The 17,805-nt window shown below is 39.3% G+C and overlaps 2 protein-coding genes across 3 annotated transcripts in view; one reads left to right on the top strand and one right to left on the bottom strand.

Moving 5' to 3' along the window:
* poc1a (POC1 centriolar protein A) overlaps positions 1 to 15,960 on the bottom strand; it is a 34,253-nt gene extending 18,293 nt beyond the window's left edge. The window contains exons 1-9 of one of the 2 annotated variants that reach the window (XM_034218361.1): positions 15,756 to 15,960; positions 12,134 to 12,218; positions 11,786 to 11,957; positions 11,357 to 11,536; positions 11,171 to 11,278; positions 10,666 to 10,781; positions 8,918 to 9,051; positions 5,059 to 5,127; positions 3,539 to 3,679 (exon numbers count right to left, since the gene is read on the bottom strand). In XM_034218361.1, the coding sequence (XP_034074252.1) occupies positions 3,539 to 3,679; positions 5,059 to 5,127; positions 8,918 to 9,051; positions 10,666 to 10,781; positions 11,171 to 11,278; positions 11,357 to 11,536; positions 11,786 to 11,957; positions 12,134 to 12,218; positions 15,756 to 15,770 (1,020 nt within the window). In that variant the 5' untranslated portion in view covers positions 15,771 to 15,960. Of the gene's footprint in view, positions 1 to 3,538; positions 3,680 to 5,058; positions 5,128 to 8,917; positions 9,052 to 10,665; positions 10,782 to 11,170; positions 11,537 to 11,785; positions 11,958 to 12,133; positions 12,219 to 15,755 lie in introns of both variants that reach the window. The other variant, XM_034218360.1, reaches the window with a different exon arrangement.
* Positions 13,636 to 14,420, top strand: b9d2 (B9 domain containing 2). Its single transcript, XM_034218362.1, has one exon. It carries the CDS (start codon positions 13,761 to 13,763, stop codon positions 14,286 to 14,288), a length of 528 nt encoding a protein of 175 aa, XP_034074253.1. The 5' UTR covers positions 13,636 to 13,760; the 3' UTR covers positions 14,289 to 14,420.
* Positions 15,961 to 17,805: the final 1,845 nt, after the last annotated feature.

The following is a 17,805-nucleotide window of genomic DNA, read 5'->3' as shown; positions in this document are numbered from 1 at the left end:
ATGTCTGGCACAAATGGGGACAATAAGAACAACACAATTACTGCATCTCTATTATAAATGATAACAAACTATATAGTTATTGCAAATGCAATTTGGCAAAAATAATGCCTTAATGAAATGATGTTAAGAATGTCTTATCAATTCATGTGTTTTAAGATGAATAGAGCCAAGATAAACAGGTGAAGCATTTTTACACCACCCTAAAAAGTGCTAAGGCTTTAAAAGCTGTGCTTGAAATGAAAGCTTTAGCGCAAGTTCAATAAGGAAGACCTAACACGAGGCACTTACACGTCACTCTATGGCTCCCTTCCCCCCTCATTAAATACGAGGGCGTCACCCCTCAGCAGCCAATCGCTGCACATGCTAAATTCCTTAAATGCCTGCTCTTCCTCCCTGTCAGTTGTCATTGCAGATGATCACATGCAACCCGCCTCCACCCCTCTCGCCTCCCGTCTCCTTCAGGACAAAGCTAAACCTTCCTCCTTCAGACCGGTCCCACCTACTTGTCTAGACCCCGGGGATTTCATCGGAGCGGTTCTTTCCCTCCTGAATGATTATCCTGCAAACCGGGGCCTAATCGCCAAACACCATTACATTCTCCTGTTGTATTATCGTGGCAATCATTTCATTCATATGACGTGTAAACAATAAATATGTAATTCTTACATCACGTCTCTCCGGTTTGAACTGTATTTGGTAAAAAACACATTTCCCAAATAAAGGGTTCAGTAGGATTTTACAAAAACAGTAAAAATGTATTTCAAGAATTGCATGTATCATCTCTCTCCCGATGATCCAACTACCCATTTTCTAGTCCTCCTGTGAGGCATGTCTGTAATAACAGCTGTCGAGTGGAAGAGCTATTAAAATCAATTTACAGTCCTGTATCACAGCAACGAGAGAGAACGGCACAATCAGACAGAGAGAGAAGATGAAAAAAGCCCCAAAGGGTCCATGGATGGCATAGAGAAGAGAGGTGTTTAAAGGACATTAAAAGCTATGCACTTACACTGCTCAAGTCAATGTTAAGGAGATGTTAGAAATAATCACGCTAATGGTACGTGTACTCGGGGGCATTGTTGTAAGTGAGGGGCCGCACTGCTTCACAGAGTTGTACATTTGATGGGCGAACGCTCTTAGTCATAGGCTGGTACTCTTAAGGCGTCACTGGCATGCAAAAATATTTTGTCTATAATAATAAATAACACTTAACAACAATAATCTCGACACTCTTTGGCACAAGGTGCAGAGTTGCATCCCTTGTCTTTGTCACACTTGCCCCAGAAAGCCAATCAAATCAATCAGCAATGAAGAGTTACTAATGGGTCATACGTTTTAGTAGAACTGGTTAAATATCACAACAGGACTTTTTCTTCACCGGTTACATACATGCCTAATTATGAGTCTTATGCTATCCTAGATTTGTAAATATTAAAAGAATAAAAGCAAGGCAGCATCACAGTGGCTGAACCTAAACTTCGAGACAGCGAGAGAGACAGAGAGACCTTGGCTGTGTCCTTGTTGATGTAAGTAACACAGTAGCAGTCAAAGGGGTTGAAATCCAAACCCTACCCTGAGGTTGACTAGCCAGCCGGCGACACCCTGTCCCCTTTGTGTGTGTGTGTGTGTGTGTGTGTGTGTGTGTGTGTGTGTGTGTGTGTGTGTGTGTGTGTGTGTGTGTGTGTGTGTGTGTGTGTGTGTGTGTGACATCTGACAAGGTCTTTTAATATTTAAACATTGCTAATAGGGCGGTGTATGGCGCAGTGGATTAGTGCGTTGGTGTTGGGATCAGGGGGTCACAGGTTCAAACCCCACTGCAGTCAGCATGTTGTTGTGTCCCTGGGCAAGACACTTCACCCCAAATTGCTCCTGTGGAGATTGCCCACAGTATTGAGTATGTAAGTCGCTTTGGATAAAAGCGTCTAACAAGTAACATGTAATGTAAACTAATGTAATAGCCAAACTCCTCTCACCTTTTGTTATTTTTAGGTCAAATGTTTTTGCTTCAAACTTTATTTTGGGGTGTATGGACTATTCGGCTCACTTTTTCTGACTTTGTGCTGACCTTTTCTAGCAATAATGAAAATATTGGTTAGTTGCAGCCATGCTTTTAACCCATGTAGCGCACAGATTCAGGATTATTTCCTAATGGACCTGTGCATATTTCTTGTGTGTTGCTGCATCAACAACTATGCTCGGATGACACGTTCATAAAACCAAGCGCCTCTATTTTTTTAATGCAGATTGTATTAGTACCTCATACCTTCTTAAAGATCAGAATAAAAACATAAATTAAATAAATAAGAATAATCTGTTTTTAGGTGATAAAACAGATGAGTATACCTTTATCAACACTCTCTTATATCTTTAGTGATTCACTGCAAGGTACTTCAACTTAATAGAGTACTTAAATGGTTAGTTTTAGCAACAGCAGGACAGAAAGTGCAGGTTTATTTATCTGCTCGCACTGTTTGTGTTTATTGATAATACACCAGCTTTGTGTTCCGATAACTATCAACCACAATTTCTTTTTGGACAGATTCACAAAGCAGTCAGAAAGGGTGTGGTCAGGTGGGATTAGAGACTCCTGCTGATGTTTTATTAAATTACTGTCGTGAAAATGGAGGCGATGCAGCCACAACACAAGCTTCAGTGTCTGGGAGGCTTCCGTCTGAACACTTTTAAAGTATAACCGACTTTGGCATTTATTGACTCATAATACTGTCCAAGCTTGTTGATTAAATAAAATAAAAACAGTATGAATCAGGTTAGTGCCGTGTACTGCTATAGCATATAATATATTAGTAAGATATGAATATATAAAATAAAAATGCTCAAATGAGATTGTATAGACTTAGAAAAACACATATAACCACAAGCCAAGTGAGGAGTAACATAGCATAACATGCACTTTATGGAATTAGTCTCTTTGCAAACTTTCCTTTTAGTTTGTCGATGCCTCATTTCAGCACTGACTTAACAAAAACTGCAGTATTCAGTGTTTGAACACAGTTATACTTCCTTACTTCTTACTGCCGTTTTACAGGTTGATCATTTCTAATCGTCATTTCAAAACTCATCTGTAGTAATCAGATTAATCATCAGACTAATATTTCATTAATTCCAGCGGTCAGAAAAACAGAAAAAACGTCCTCAATATCAAAATGTAGATGTGGAAATAAGTGGGTATTTCTTGCCCTGCATGCGAGAGATGAATGTAGCTTCGGGCCACACTGCAGACTTCAAAGCAAAGATATGCAGCGAGGAAATAAGCCCGCCGCACTGGCAGCATAAAATATTGCGGGGGTATTTCTGCACGTGTTATGTTTATCTTTCAACCAGGCGCCACACATGCATGCAAATGTATGTGCAATAATTAGGATACCTTCACTTATGAGTGTATAAGATAAACTGAATGATTAAAGTTATTGTTTTCAGTCTATACCTTCATTATATGTATTATGATTGTTTTTTTTATAATTGTGTCGAGCGAAATGTCTTTTAATGCCGAAAATGAGTCCATGCATACTGATCTCACCTGGCTGCGGTGCTCAGAGGGGGTGAGGGGGGGCTGAGCCGTGGAGCTGCCTACTGCCTGCAGGCTGGGAGCAGCTTTATGTTGTAGCCTGAAGTCATCGATGCCTTCAGCGCAGTCAAAGTTACTCTTCCACACCATTACCTGTAAGATGTATTCAAATCATTCAAAGTCAACAAACCAATAATCTAATTTACAAATAATGAAATGCACGACATACATACAGATTTGCTTTCTCTTTGTCAAAGTAAAAGGTAGAATTCAGACGTTTTGAAGTGAGGTTGAATGAGGTGCATAGTCAAAGTCAGTGTATTATCTACAGTAGTTGGCTAAGCTAACAGAATGTATGGCCAAGCAATGTACTGCTGTGGATCGGGGCAGCTGCAAACAGTTTGAGCGTACACTAAATGTAGAATATTTTCACTGCAGTCGGACAGTAGTGTACAGACTTTGGTTAGTTCAGAATCATCAAAGTCATACAAAAGCACTAACTAACCGATCGAGTAGACCAGTCCAAACTTTTTTCCCAGTGGGCCACATAGAGAAAAACATACAAAGGGCTGGGCCACTCACTAGAGGTGAGGTATACTGCCTCATAAGTTAAGTTATAAGTCAGCGAAATCAATCAAATGTAGGTAAATTACGCTTAATACTTGAATATGCTTTAAGAAAAACAACAGCCTACATCACAGCTCTCCATAGGGTTTACTTTATTTTGTTGGCAGCTCATTCCTTAAAACAGGAGCCTCAGATTGCTTATCATAAGAGGAAATAGGAAGGGTTTATTTCAAGCTTGTTATGAAAATAAGTTATTGGACTTTTTTCTTATCAACTTAGATTTGATAGAAAATGTTTTCAACTTGAATTGACTGAATTAGTTTGAAGAGCGGGCTTCTTAACACATTCACACAGTGTAATATCTGTTTTCATATATATTTAAGAAGTACAATACAAGACAAGCACAAGTTTCATTTTTGGGCCATACTCCATTATACTTTTTGAATTAGCTGAGGGCTGATTCAAAATGTCCCGCAGGCCGCTTTGGCCCCCGGGCCGTAGTTTGGACATCCCTGGAGTAGACCATCAATTCCTGTGCTATGTATGATTACTTTTGGTCAATGTAATCAGGATGCTTTGAAGAGATCGTTAATAAGGGCTTCATTACCTCATCTGAAAGGACTGTCTTACAGCAACGTAAAGTAGAGAAAATATTCTAAAAAAGCCTTCACTTAAAGTAATATTGATCTTTTCTGTAGGTGGCTATATTTGGCTGCTGCCTCAGCACAGCAGTACGTTGCTTAGTGGCTTGCTTTCTGCTGTAAGTGATACACCGACTATGGATAGCACCTCATACAACATCATTTTAAAACATCTGCAACCCCTAAACTCATTTTCATTCATTCTGTTTTCTAAATTGGCAATAAACCTTTTGGTAATTAATTGTATAAGGACAGCAAATAATAAGACTATTTATTAAACAAAAACTGGTTGATTTTGAAGGATCATCAAGAAAAGGTCATCACCTGCTCATCAGAACCTCCAGAGGAGAAATACTCTCCTGTTCTGGAGAAGGCCACACAGGTCACTGGACCCTGATGGAGGGGAAAGAGAAACAGACAAATATTATGATTTAAATAATACTGTCTGTGGGTTTTGTACTGTTGGTCCGGAAATACATTTAATAATGTTACCTTGAGCTTTGGAAAAACCATTTTTAATCACTTATAAATAAGAATACTTATAAACACTAGGCAGGGCACATTTAAATAAATCAATAATTAAAATAATAGTTACTTGCAGCCTTTTAGAAATGAAACAATCCCTGTGAAAGTAGTGAAGTCTGTCTGTGTGATGCATTCGGACCATTCAATAAACTTCAAACCTTACATACATTACCTTTGAAGTTCGAACCTTATGATTGTATTTCTGCAGTTTACATACATGTCTGTCCAACATTTCATTAATATATCATTTTATCCTTTTAGATATTTGTGTAAAATTGTCTTAATTAGCGTATACATTTTTGAGAAATGACCAAAAACATTCTTTGTGAGGTCAATGTGTCCTCTGACCTCCAAAATCTATTCAGTTCATCCTTGAGTGCAAGTACAGATTGTGCCAAATTGGGAGTAATTCCTTTCAGGCATCCTGAGTTAGGGCTTTCACAGAAAGGGTACGGACAGACCAGACAACATGAACAACGTAATGTCACAAGCCAGATGGACACTTCGAAATACAGTTAGGTTAGAAGTTATTATAAAATGTACGATAAAGAGAAGAGAACCGGAGAGGTGTTTTTGTGTATGTAGCTCATAGCATTTAGGAAACTTAAAGCCGACAACAAAAGCTACTGCATGTGCATGTGTGTGTGTGTGTGTGTGTGTGTGTGTGTGTGTGTGTGTGTGTGTGTGTGTGTGTGTGTGTGTGTGTGTGTGTGTGTGTGTGTGTGTAGGAGGGAGTGGGTGTGTGGGGCAGAGCAATCAATAACAGAAAGCTAAGACTCAGGTGAGGTGAGGTCACACCTGGTCAGAGCCAAAAAGGAACACCTGCAAGTGTCAGAACTGTTGCATGCTGTGTGAGTGAGTGTGCCTGTGTGCCTGGAGCGCAGACAGAATACAGCTTGAAAAACTCAAAGATCACACTCCTTTTTATCTTTTTTCCATCTCACAATGCAGAACGGGGTTAACGATAAAAGTCTGAGCCCCCTGACTGTGATCAAAGAGAGAAAAAGGAGAGAACAAACTAGAGAAAGGAAAATAAACTGATGCTGGCCAGCAAAGAGGAGCTGTGTGTCCTGCGGCTGGCATCCAGACAGGCTGGTTTGGGTGAGGAATGGTTTCCCAGAAGCACCTGAGAGAAGCAGACAGTGTCACTATGGCAACACGACGGCCTGACAGACAGCATGTTCTGTCTCGACTCTGACTAACGCCTGCTGCCAGGCTGGCACTTGCACACACACACAGGCTGCGAACCTGACTGGCCTCCACATGCTGCTCTCCATAATTTCATGACTGACAAAAACAATGATAATCTTGCACTTGTTGACTTTTGTCGCTGTAATTTTTTTAAATAAGTGTGAATCTGTTTCTCAGTCTGCGTCGTAATAAAACATGATGCGGTGGTCTTTTAAATGCTTTTAAATCATTAAAACGTCGACTTGAGTATGAATTTCTCCAGGTATGATGAAGTAAAGAGAAGGACAGGCATTCCATTGAAAAAGGACCAGAAGCATTAGTATCAGATTGAGTATTATCTAACACGCTAAAGTCACACATTAGGACATTGGAGAGAAAATAGGCTAAGTATATCACTATACATCTACAGGGGTGTATTGCAAGCTAGTTCTCAGGTTACCAAATAAGCCAGTCCTAAGAATTGGGGGGAAAAAAATGTCTTAAGATGTTTTTCAATTCAACCCGTATTATATAGAGAACTTACTTAAAGAATAACTCTCACTAAAGAGTGGGCAGTTTGTGTGCTTAACATTAGCTGTGAGTATAAAGTTAGCAGTAGCGTTATAGCTGTAAACGTGGCAGTGCAATGTGTGTGTATAGTTTATTTGTCAGACTAAACTATAGACACACATTGCCTCAAGATAAGTTTCTATGTCTTGCTTTCTATCTGCTGATATAAGTGTAAGGGGTTAGCCCTGAAGGTAGCAACTACTTCGGGTCAGGCTCACTCAGGGTTGGCTGGCCTTTAAAGTAGACCAGCTCTTCTTGTTTCAGTGTCCAGCTGCTCCTCCAAATATGCTCAGAACAGAAAGACAAATGAAGCTAAAACAGGCTGATTCTGTCCTGCCAGGTACACAGGTAACCCCTGAGGCGAAGAAAACAACAGGAAACATACTCCCTCAGTGCCTTCATGTGTTTCCATATACAGCACATGCACATAGCTGTACACACATACATCAACAAACCGACACATAAACACACGTAAACCTACACACCCACACTCGAGCTAAGCGACTGGAGAGACAATTAACACCCTGAGCGCTCCCAGCACCAACAGATTGGCGACGTCACCACTGAGCCAAAAAAGAACAACAACAGAAACGAAGAAAGAGATTAGGAGAAGACAAATTTGGAGGTGTGAGGCGAGGAGGGGAAAGGGTGTTTTTTTTATCTTGACGAAAGAGTCTTGGCAAGCAGTGGGTGACACAGACAAGACAAAGAAAGGAGAGGCATGCAAAGTCTACAGAGGGATGGGTAAACAGATGGACCACATGTGGCACTGGCAAGCCACCGATTCCCACAACTAGCCAGAAAGTCAGTCCATCAGCTGTTCAAACAAATAGATAGTCAGTGAGCGACTGGTCCAGACTGTCGACATGGGCGTTAATAGAGAAGTACAAGGAGTACTTGTACTTCATCGTTAGGATGATAACGATGGTGACGGTGCTTTTCAAATTAAAAAGGTCTTGAAATCGACTAAATGTTATATATTCTGTTGAGTTGTCTAATTACATTGTCCTAAATGCTTCCAACTATTTTCACATGTAAAGTTACTTTTGATTAACGGTTGGTTTCATTTATTCAGCTTAAATGGCGTGGCATGCTTCAGTGTTGTGGAGTTAAGAAGCTTTCATAAATTGAACGTTTATTCATTTCAAGCCACACGTTTTGGTATACTTTTTAGATCTTGGACGTTTTTAACTGCATATTTGAACCAGATGAAGGAATATAGTCATAGGACTCATATTCTTCTGAGAAATAAGATGAGCAAACATTCTAGGCAGCAAAGACACGTCAGAGAAAGAAGAATTTTTAACCAGTGTTTTTTGTTTGGGTGCCTTTCTTTTGAAGAGGATGAGACCTCTGCTGATAATTAGGCTCTTAGTAAAACCCTCATGAACGATGAACAATGAATCATCATAACCAGAAGAATTTGACTGCAATGGCGGCGAAGGTGGTGAAGACAACATCTCCCATGATTCCACGCAACTTCAAGACACCATCAAACTGTATTTTGTTATTGTTTTTGATAGAATGCTAGTGGCAGGAATTTACACATTGTACGTTTAAGTCAGTTAAAAAGGAAAGGACCGAAACCAGAGAGACAGAGGAAGAGAGGATGAGGAGGACAGGATCAAGCAGAACGGAGGCAGAAACACACTTCTGTTTCCTTCCAACAACCCTGAGATGAGTCATCATGAGTGGGCCGTCCGCTCGCCTGGCAAGTAATAAAATATACCATGTACAAAAAAAGCCATAATACACTCACACGCATGTCATAATAAAAAATGGACAAAAGAGATGTCAAACACATACACATGCAGACGCCAACAGCAGACGGAAATGACCCATCATGATCCTGACTGGAAGGCCTGTAGGAAATCTAAACGGTGTGTGTGTTTGTTTGTGTGTGTGTGTGTGTGTCTACCTGGTGTCCATGCAGTGTGTACAGTAGCTTGCCCTCTACAAGGTCCAGTATCTTCATTGTGGAGTCACTGGATGCAGTGATGAGGAAATTACCAGCCGGATGGAAAGACAAGCTGTTCACCACACCGCTGTGAACTGGAAAACACATACAAACTCAATGACAGGACACACATTTTGTTACTGTAATTCAAACTGAAGTGGAACCTTCTAGAATTAAAGACAACAAATACCATCCCATTGTTGTTCATTTGGCTTTACTGTATTGTGTCGCTTTTAATGTTCAAATGTTCTGCCTGTAAAATAATGGAGTATTGAATGCATGATTAAATCATGATGACAGTAACAATGACTTGTCCATCCATACTATATAAGGTATGTTTCTTTCCCTTTTCTCTCTAAAACTGCACCTCAGAGGAACATTGCTGTGATTTTAACACCTAAGGGGCATTGTTGAGTTCAGTTTCTTGCTCAAGGACACTTCAGCTGGCCAGATGTTTGCTAACATTGTTTCCTGGATCCAATTGAAGTGCACTGGTGCTGTATATCACAACGCCTCAGTTGCTGTGTTACTTGAGAATGGCTTAACATCAGGTCTGCATTAGCATATTTGTCAAGTATAGAAGCCTGAAGCAACTGATCAAAACTTCCCCAGACCTGAAATCAATCCACCTTCTGGTAACTGGGTTCTTGAATGAGAAAAGACATTTGACTGGCAACGTGGTCCCTCTGCTGGCTACAAGATGCTATGACATAAGCTAAACTGACGCCTCTGGTCTCGCTGCAACAGGATGAAAAGCTGCACCAAACTATACTGAGAGCAGGAGGGTGATTTCTTTGGGTATGGCTAAGATTCATGAAGGGATAAAGAGCAAAGTATACACCAACATAAAATGAAAGCCATTAAAAAGCAAGGACAAACAATAGAAGGAGAAAGGAAAACTAAACATATTACCAATTACGAATAATTCCCATGGGTATAACAGTAACAACACCACATGTTAGCCACAATGTTATACTCTAGGCTGGTGTATTTGGTGATTTACTATAGCATGTAAAGTGAAGCACTGTGGAAAGGAGGAGGAATGAGAGGAGAGGGGAAGCTTTTATCTTCATGCCCCAGCTCCTCAGACACAGATGTGATTATCCATTATTAGATTTCACAACTCAAATCCATTTAAGAGAGCCGATAAGAACAATCACACTGAAAGGCAGACTGACAAAGAGGCATCAACATTCGGCTTATTGAATATGCAAGGATTCTTGATTACCACTTTAGTCGTGAGCTTTAAATCTTCATTTTTACTTGGTGTTATTTCAGTAGTTTGCTGTTTTTTTCACTGTGTTTAAAAGTGAGGCCTTACTTTAGCTGTATTGATTCTGGGAGGGACTGGATGACAAGACGTTTACTGTTTTCCATATAAGACATGTTTCTCTCAACACTGGGCTGTGGATTTACTGTATTACTGATTCAAAATGTCGTCAAATCCTAAAAAAACGCCTGTGTTTAAATATGAAACAATTAGTACAATAGCTATTAAGCATCAACATATGCTTTACTGAGTGTCTTGACCCAAAAAATACATTAAATGCTTACATAAATGTGTGTCTTTGTTAGCTTGGCATTAAAGCTACAAATATGCAGTGATTGAAAGCAAATTGTGGTTTACCGTAGCAATTTTAACTTGATCTGGTAATTACGTTATTATAAAATGTAACACTTCCTTCATATATATGTTGAGATGCCTTTACCTTGGTAGTGCTGGAGCATCTTATGGGATCTGATGTCCCAGACTTTGACAGAGTTGTCAGTACAGGCTGCAGCTATACACGTTCCACTGGGATGGAAGTCCACATGATTTGCATAACTAGGGAGAAAGAAAAAACAGGACATTTAAGAAAATGATGTCTTTGGTCAAGAATTGACAGTACTTCAAATGTATTAATCCAACAGGTTAATTCATTTAATAAGGTTTTTGAAACACCCACCAGAGAAGATGTTCTGCTCTTTGTAAATGGGTTAAACAATGTAAACACACTATACAATAGAGGCTGATGCTTTAAGAATTTTAAATGAATGAGTAGGTGTTCAGTGCCTTGGTGCAAAGAATTGAGAGAACAAATGGTAATCGGATGCGTCACCTTTTTTGCTTAAAAATGTTAATCAACCTAAACATTTCAAAATGTGACAATTATTTCTTCCGAACACATCAGAACATTTATTTCTCATATATCTTTTTTGGTCTCAATTGCTTACCCAGCATGTTCATAGAAAGAATGAATACACTCTCTACTGTTCTTGTCCCACAGCTTTATAGTCTTATCATCACTGGACGATACAATCAAACGATCGTCTGGAGAAAACCTGCAGAAATGTATTGAAGATGATCTTTTAGAAAGAAAGAAGTCAAAATGTGTGTGTGTGTGTGTGTGTTCGTCGTACTTGGCACAGCGGACCCAGTTGATGTGCTGGTTGAGAGAGAAGAGAAACTTTTGTCTGTGGACAGTCCACACTTTGATGGTCTTGTCGTCGGAGGCTGTGACCAGATTCTGCCCGTCAGCAGAAAAGTTTATACTGCGCACGGTGGCAGTGTGCGCCTTGAAAGCTGTTGACTCAGCCTTCCTGTGCACACACACAAACACCAAGACAACTCTAAGTTAAAAAAAACAACTGTTAAAAACAAGTCAGTGTTCTGAAATGTGTGACTTCTTCTGTGTGTTGGCAGAATTAGGGGATTTAGTAAAACTGTGTCGTTTTGTTTTTCTTATGAATCAGCATCATTGTTCTTTGTGGTAGATCGCTAACGCTATACAAAATAATGAGATGATGGAAATGTACTTTAATAGAAAAGGTGGAATACTTCAAACTCACAGGCTGGGCACCCAAAGACGTACAGTCTTGTCTCTGGAGGCAGATGCCACCAGGTGGCCAGAGGGAGAAAACTGAACTGAAGTGACAGCATCTTTGTGTCCATCAAAACGATACGCCCTCATCTGAGGTTTCATGTTCCAGATCATCACACTTGAGTCCATAGAGCCTGTGGCTGGAAGAGGGAGAACAGGTGTGTAAACTGAACAACACATTTGGATGACGATGCAGGAAACATATCACACAATGAAAAAAAGAAAGAGAAAGGAACCAGAAAACGGGCAGCATATTCTCTGACCACAGACTGATAAACACACATAAACACATACAGTAATATTAAGTAGCAGTTACCAATTTGTTTCATGTTGCAGCTGAAGTCCACACTTGTAACATTGTCCCTGTGACCCTTGAAATGCCTCTCCAGAGTTGGGTCAGACTAAATGGGGAACAGAGAGACAGATTTAAGCAAGCCACATATTAAAGATGCTGTGGACTTGTTTCAAAGTATTCTTAATAACATTAAACAGTAGTGGGGGGAAAAATCACATAATCATAGATCAAGAGATAGGCGTACAGCTAAGTCTACGCTTTTTTATGGTTGGATAGAATCGGAGGGATGAAACCCTCTTTAATGGTCAGACATGCAGAGCACACAGCACACACTAGGAGCAGTGGACAGCTATTGTACAGCGCCCAGGGAGCAATTGGAGTGGGGGGGGAAGGGGGGTGTCTCCAAGTAGCAGTCCACACTCCATATTTAGGTCTGGTCGGAGACTTGAACCGGCGACCCTACGGCTCACAGTCCAAGCCCTACTGACTGAGCCACTGATGGTTGTAATGATACTTCAAACTTGAGATAAAACCAACTAAATAAAGATACAGCTACATACATTATGTAGCAAAGGGCACAGAGCAAAGTGTCTGTTCACACACACACACAGGCATTTTCAACTTAAGACATCTTTAAAGGAGTAGCTGTTAGTATTACATTGAGTGATGGCTGAATACTATTAACTTCAGATTCAGGCTTCTGGTGTTGTGCATTCGGGCTTACTGTCACACTTACTGGGATACAGGATGGTATTAGTAACACCTGTTGTTTATACAGTAATATTAAATGTCAATGTATCTTATAAAATCAAATAATGATAATAAAAGCATTAATACATAATAATAGGCCTACATTAAGACACTTTTTGTTTTTATTCTGGGAAATTGTGGTACAGCAGTTTAACTACAACGTAGGAAAGAGTGCAAATGTAGAGAAGTTTACAGTTTTACAGTAATTAAAATGTCAAAACACTTTTTTGAACTTTTTTATTAAACCAGTACATTTTCTGCAATATTTACTACAACCGCTGGACGGTGCGGTTTAACTTTGTTGTAGTCTCTAAACCCAGTTTAATTCCAAAGAAACCAATAAATAAACACTCCTTTTGAGGCCTGGGCCCTGGAATAAAGTTGAATTTAGCCGTCAACTGTTGTTTTTCGCTGATTGTTTATGACGGATGAATATGAAACAATTTAGATGTATTGTTTCAATGCATAAATATTATCTTTTAAACGACAACAAAAAAGGAAACGCTTCAACGCGGCGTAAAGCCACATCTTGCTGCTCACCGCGCAACCTGTCAGGCAGCAGTTTTCAAATGTGTACAATCGCAAACAATCTCCACCAATGATTTAAGCTATTTTCTGGTATTGTGTTTGAAAAACGCGCCCTACTTGAGCTAATCGTGGACTTTAGGTCTCTAAATGCGATTTAAAATACTGGACCTGTCTACAGTCTGACAAGAAGTGCTGCCTGAGAAACCTCACTCTGGGTAAAATAAACCTCCCTTCCAGCAGGCTGAGTAACCAAGGAGACGGGGGCTGTGGTGCTAGTCGTTGCTATCCGGTAAGATATCCGTTAAACTCAAGAGGAGGCTGTGGAGGACTCAGGGGGCCTCATGTTTTTGTTTACGGGGTCATTTGTAACATGGCAGAGCTGCACATCATAGGCCAAATCGTAGGAGCCAGTGGTTTCCCACAGAACAGCTTATTTTGTAAATGGGGAGTTCACACGGGAGGAGCATGGCGTCTTCTTTCGGGGCTGAAGGAGGGTCAGACCCAGGTGGATATTCCCCAAACAGGAGACATGGCGTACTGGAGTCACCCTATCGATGTGCACTACGCGACTAAAGGACTCCAAGGCTGGCCGAAGCTTCATCTCCAGGTTTGGCACCAGGACTCTTTCGGACGCTGCCAGTTGTACGGTTACGGATACTGCCACGTCCCGTCCAGCCCCGGACATCACCGGATAAGCTGTGCGACCTGGAGGCCGCTCGGCTCCTGGCAAGAGCAGTTGTCCCAAATGTTCGTCGGCGGAGGACCGCAGCTCCGCAGCCCGGACCTGGTGTACAGCGGGGCGGACAGATACAGGCTGCACACCGAAGCCATGGGCACCGTGGAGCTGGAGCTCGGGATCATTATGAGACACTTTGACAAATATGGCGTCGAGAGTTAAAAAAATGACTTTAAGAACTTGTGATGTTATATATTGCAAGCTGAGATCTTACACGTTTTTACTAACGTTTTGTACTTTTGTATCAATTGCATTTCTTGTTTAACCTTTTGTAAATAAAGATATACTATCGTATTAACGAAGGTCTTCTCTTGTTGTGATGTCCTTGTCAGATCCCTCTAGCCCAATGTCAACTGAGATTAGCAGGTGTAGTTATTGGATGGAGAAAAGCAGCATTCAGTTATATCATGTTGATCTTCATCCGACAAATATTCACTAGACATTCCCTAAAAAGGTATTCAAAATGTTATATTGACATTTTCTGGACTAAAAGAGGAGAATACCCAGATCCCTCCACCCTACTAAACAATTGAATTCACTTTTGTGATTATAATATGTGAATATAATTGTCTAAATAAGGGTTACCTTGATGGACATTCTTAAGAAGACCTGCTCCACAAGTGGGTCTTTTCTTTATCCCAATGTTACTCAACACATAAAGATTGATTTGTTAGGTTGTGGGCAAGCTATAAAGATACAAGCCATGCATTAAACAGGGTGCGATTATAAGAACAACACTGCACTTTAGTCTTTCAAATGATCCATTTACTGACTTCCATATGTAATCTGATTTACTTTCAGACATATCAAATAAAGATCCCTACTCTAACTTAAAAACTCACAACTTTACTTGACATTTCCAGTAATAGGAAGTGACTAATTATGTTCTGTCAAGTCATATTTAAAGACACATGTAAAGTACTTGAGCTTCACTTGAATATTTCCATTTTCTGCTACTTTTGTATTCTTCTCTTGCTCAATTCAGAGGGGAATGCTTTACAATTATTGTACTCTACTACAATCATGTGGTACATTGCACTAACAGTCAATTAGCATGCATCAGATGGATGACAATAAATGTTCGACACATTACATATGATTTGTTGGTTGGTATGGATAAGGATAAGCCTTCATTAGTCCACTTTTACCACTTGCAACAAGATGTACACAGTAATGTAGTGAATCACTAATTAATATAATTGTAATTCTTAAATGAGCTATTCTTTATCATGAGTACTTTTGTTATTCTTTAGGTGGATCCTACTTAGGCCTGATAAGTGATGTAAAGTAACTAAGTGGATATACTCAAGTACTGTTCTTAAGTAACAGTACGTACACTGTTATTTAACAGTAACAATCTGCATAATGAGTACTTTTACTTTTGGTACTTAAGTATGTTTTGATGTCAATACTTTGTTTTACTTTTGTTGAGTAAAACTTTGAATGCAGGACTTTTATTTGTAACAGACTCTCTGATATTTCTACTTGTTCTGACATGATCTGAGTGCGTCTTCCACCCCTGCACACAGGGCTATAGTCAATGATATTGAGAGTTCCCATATCATGTAGCAGTAAAGAAAGACAGTGAAACTACAAACAAGAAACCAACTTCAGCTAACGCAAACTTACCGGGGCAGAAGACATCTTTCCTGATATCGGAGACAAACAGCCGGTGAGAGCGACTGATATGACCGTAAACCGAGTTTGACTGAACGGTAATTATTGAATACGGTAAAATTAGACAAACGATGGTGTGTTTTTAGCCCACCGGTCGGCTAACGTTAGCTTAGCAACTTTAGATTAGCCGGTAGTTCCTGACAACAACACAGTTCAGTTTACGCGCCGCGATTGGGCGCTGATTTCTTAAAGGGAAAGTTGTACCATTAATATCGTTTATGTGTAAAACTTTAAAGTCGCAGCGATAAACAAAATTCAAGTATAATGGAATGAAGCGCTTCATAGTTGGTTGATCGAGTTTCAATTATTGATTTGAAATAAATCTATTTAGATATTAGAGTGAAAACTTTCATTTTCAAGTGTAGTGACGCGTGGTTGTCGCCAGAGGTCAATAGTGTAGCATCGATGAGAAAACAGACAGTTTTCAAACAAATTGATGCATTATATCTTTGAAAAACCTACAGTAATTATGTTGAATTTAAATAGAGGGAAGTTGTTCGTGCAATAAGAAAACAACATCAATGTATACAACACAAATACACACAAATAAATAAACGATATTAAGTCATTAACTTTTAAAGTAGTGACTAACCAAAGCAAGTTTATGCTGACCGAAAAGATGTAGGCTGAAGTCTTTTCAGACCTACTTTTTACATGCATGACAAACGATAACGTTATACAGTTCCCCTATATTTGGATATTAAACTCAAAACTCCCCCTAAAATAATCATATAGCCTACACGAACCAGTGTTCACACTCAGTTAAAGAGTTGTTCTTCATCTTTTTTATTAAAATATTTTAAATGAATTTACTGCCTTATCTATTTTCTTTAAAAAAAATATCCACAAATGTATATACTTATGAATGTGAATACAGAACTTTTAATCGTAGTAAAGTATTTTTTCAAGTGCTTAGTTACGTACGAAAATAATCTCAAACATCAGTAGCCTATAGGTCCCTTGTTTTAAGTTTAGAGCAGGGGTGTCAAACTCAATTTCATCGTGGGCCACATTAACGGTTGCATTCAAAGGGCCGGTTATAACTTTAAGACTATATAAAAATACATTTATAAATATTTAATATAAAATAAAGTATTATAGTACATTATTGCCTCTGCATTGGATTATTTTTGGATAGGGTAATAACTTCATAATTAACTACTTCTGAAAGAAGAAGTCTAGGGCAAATAATTGCAAGGCTTTTCAGTGAGAATGTCACAAAATGATTTAAAAAGAAAAGCCAAATTCTGGAAGAAAAAAGGAAGTGACATTTTGAAAAAAAATGGCAAATTCTGGAAAAAAAGGCAAATTCAAAGAAAAAAGGCATATTTTGAAGAAAAAAAAGTAAAATTCGGAGAAAAAAGTTAAATTTGAGGTGCATTGTGGGACATGTAGTTTATGGGCAATGTGCTTCTGTAAATCATCATGTAACCGTATAATAAACATATTATATTCTTTGCAAGCTCTTGTGGGGCCACAGAAAATGAAGTCACAGGCCGGATTTGGCCCCCGGGCCTTGAGTTTGACACCCCTGGTTTAGAGCTTTCGGGTTTCCATGACCTTGTCTGCTTTTCCTGTTTAGTAATCAAGCCTTTTGTATCAACTGTGCAATAGCATGCTGACACCATAGTTTACCTAACTGAAAAAAGGTCAAACCAGGCAATTTGACATAATAAATATGTATGTAATCTTGTTTGTTTTTATAAGAAACGCCTGGCAACAACAGAAGTCTAAACATGTCATAACCCCACTGTACGCAAACAAATACTAATTTGTAAATGTGGTATTAAAGGATAATTCACTCAATAAATAACCAACTCTGTTCAAATATTAAATGACAACACAAACCCTTTGTCAAATCCCCTGTGGGCTGTGTCAGCTCGACAATCTTTAATACCACAAACCATTACATAAGTTCCCTTCCTGACCTCATATCACCATCTGTAATTATGTTGTTTTCATAGTATTCGAACACCGTTGTGTCATGTTTCTGTTTTAAGAT

The sequence above is a fragment of the Gymnodraco acuticeps genome, unplaced genomic scaffold, assembly GCF_902827175.1.
Source record: "Gymnodraco acuticeps unplaced genomic scaffold, fGymAcu1.1, whole genome shotgun sequence".
In the NCBI taxonomy this organism is placed as follows: Eukaryota; Metazoa; Chordata; class Actinopteri; order Perciformes; family Bathydraconidae; genus Gymnodraco; species Gymnodraco acuticeps.
This window is presented reverse-complemented; position numbering and strand designations above follow the sequence as displayed.

Coding starts and splice junctions, on each gene's coding strand:
- b9d2 (XM_034218362.1), top strand. CDS start 13,761: ATGGCAGAGCTGCACATCATAGGCCAAATCGTAGGAGCCAGTGGTTTC.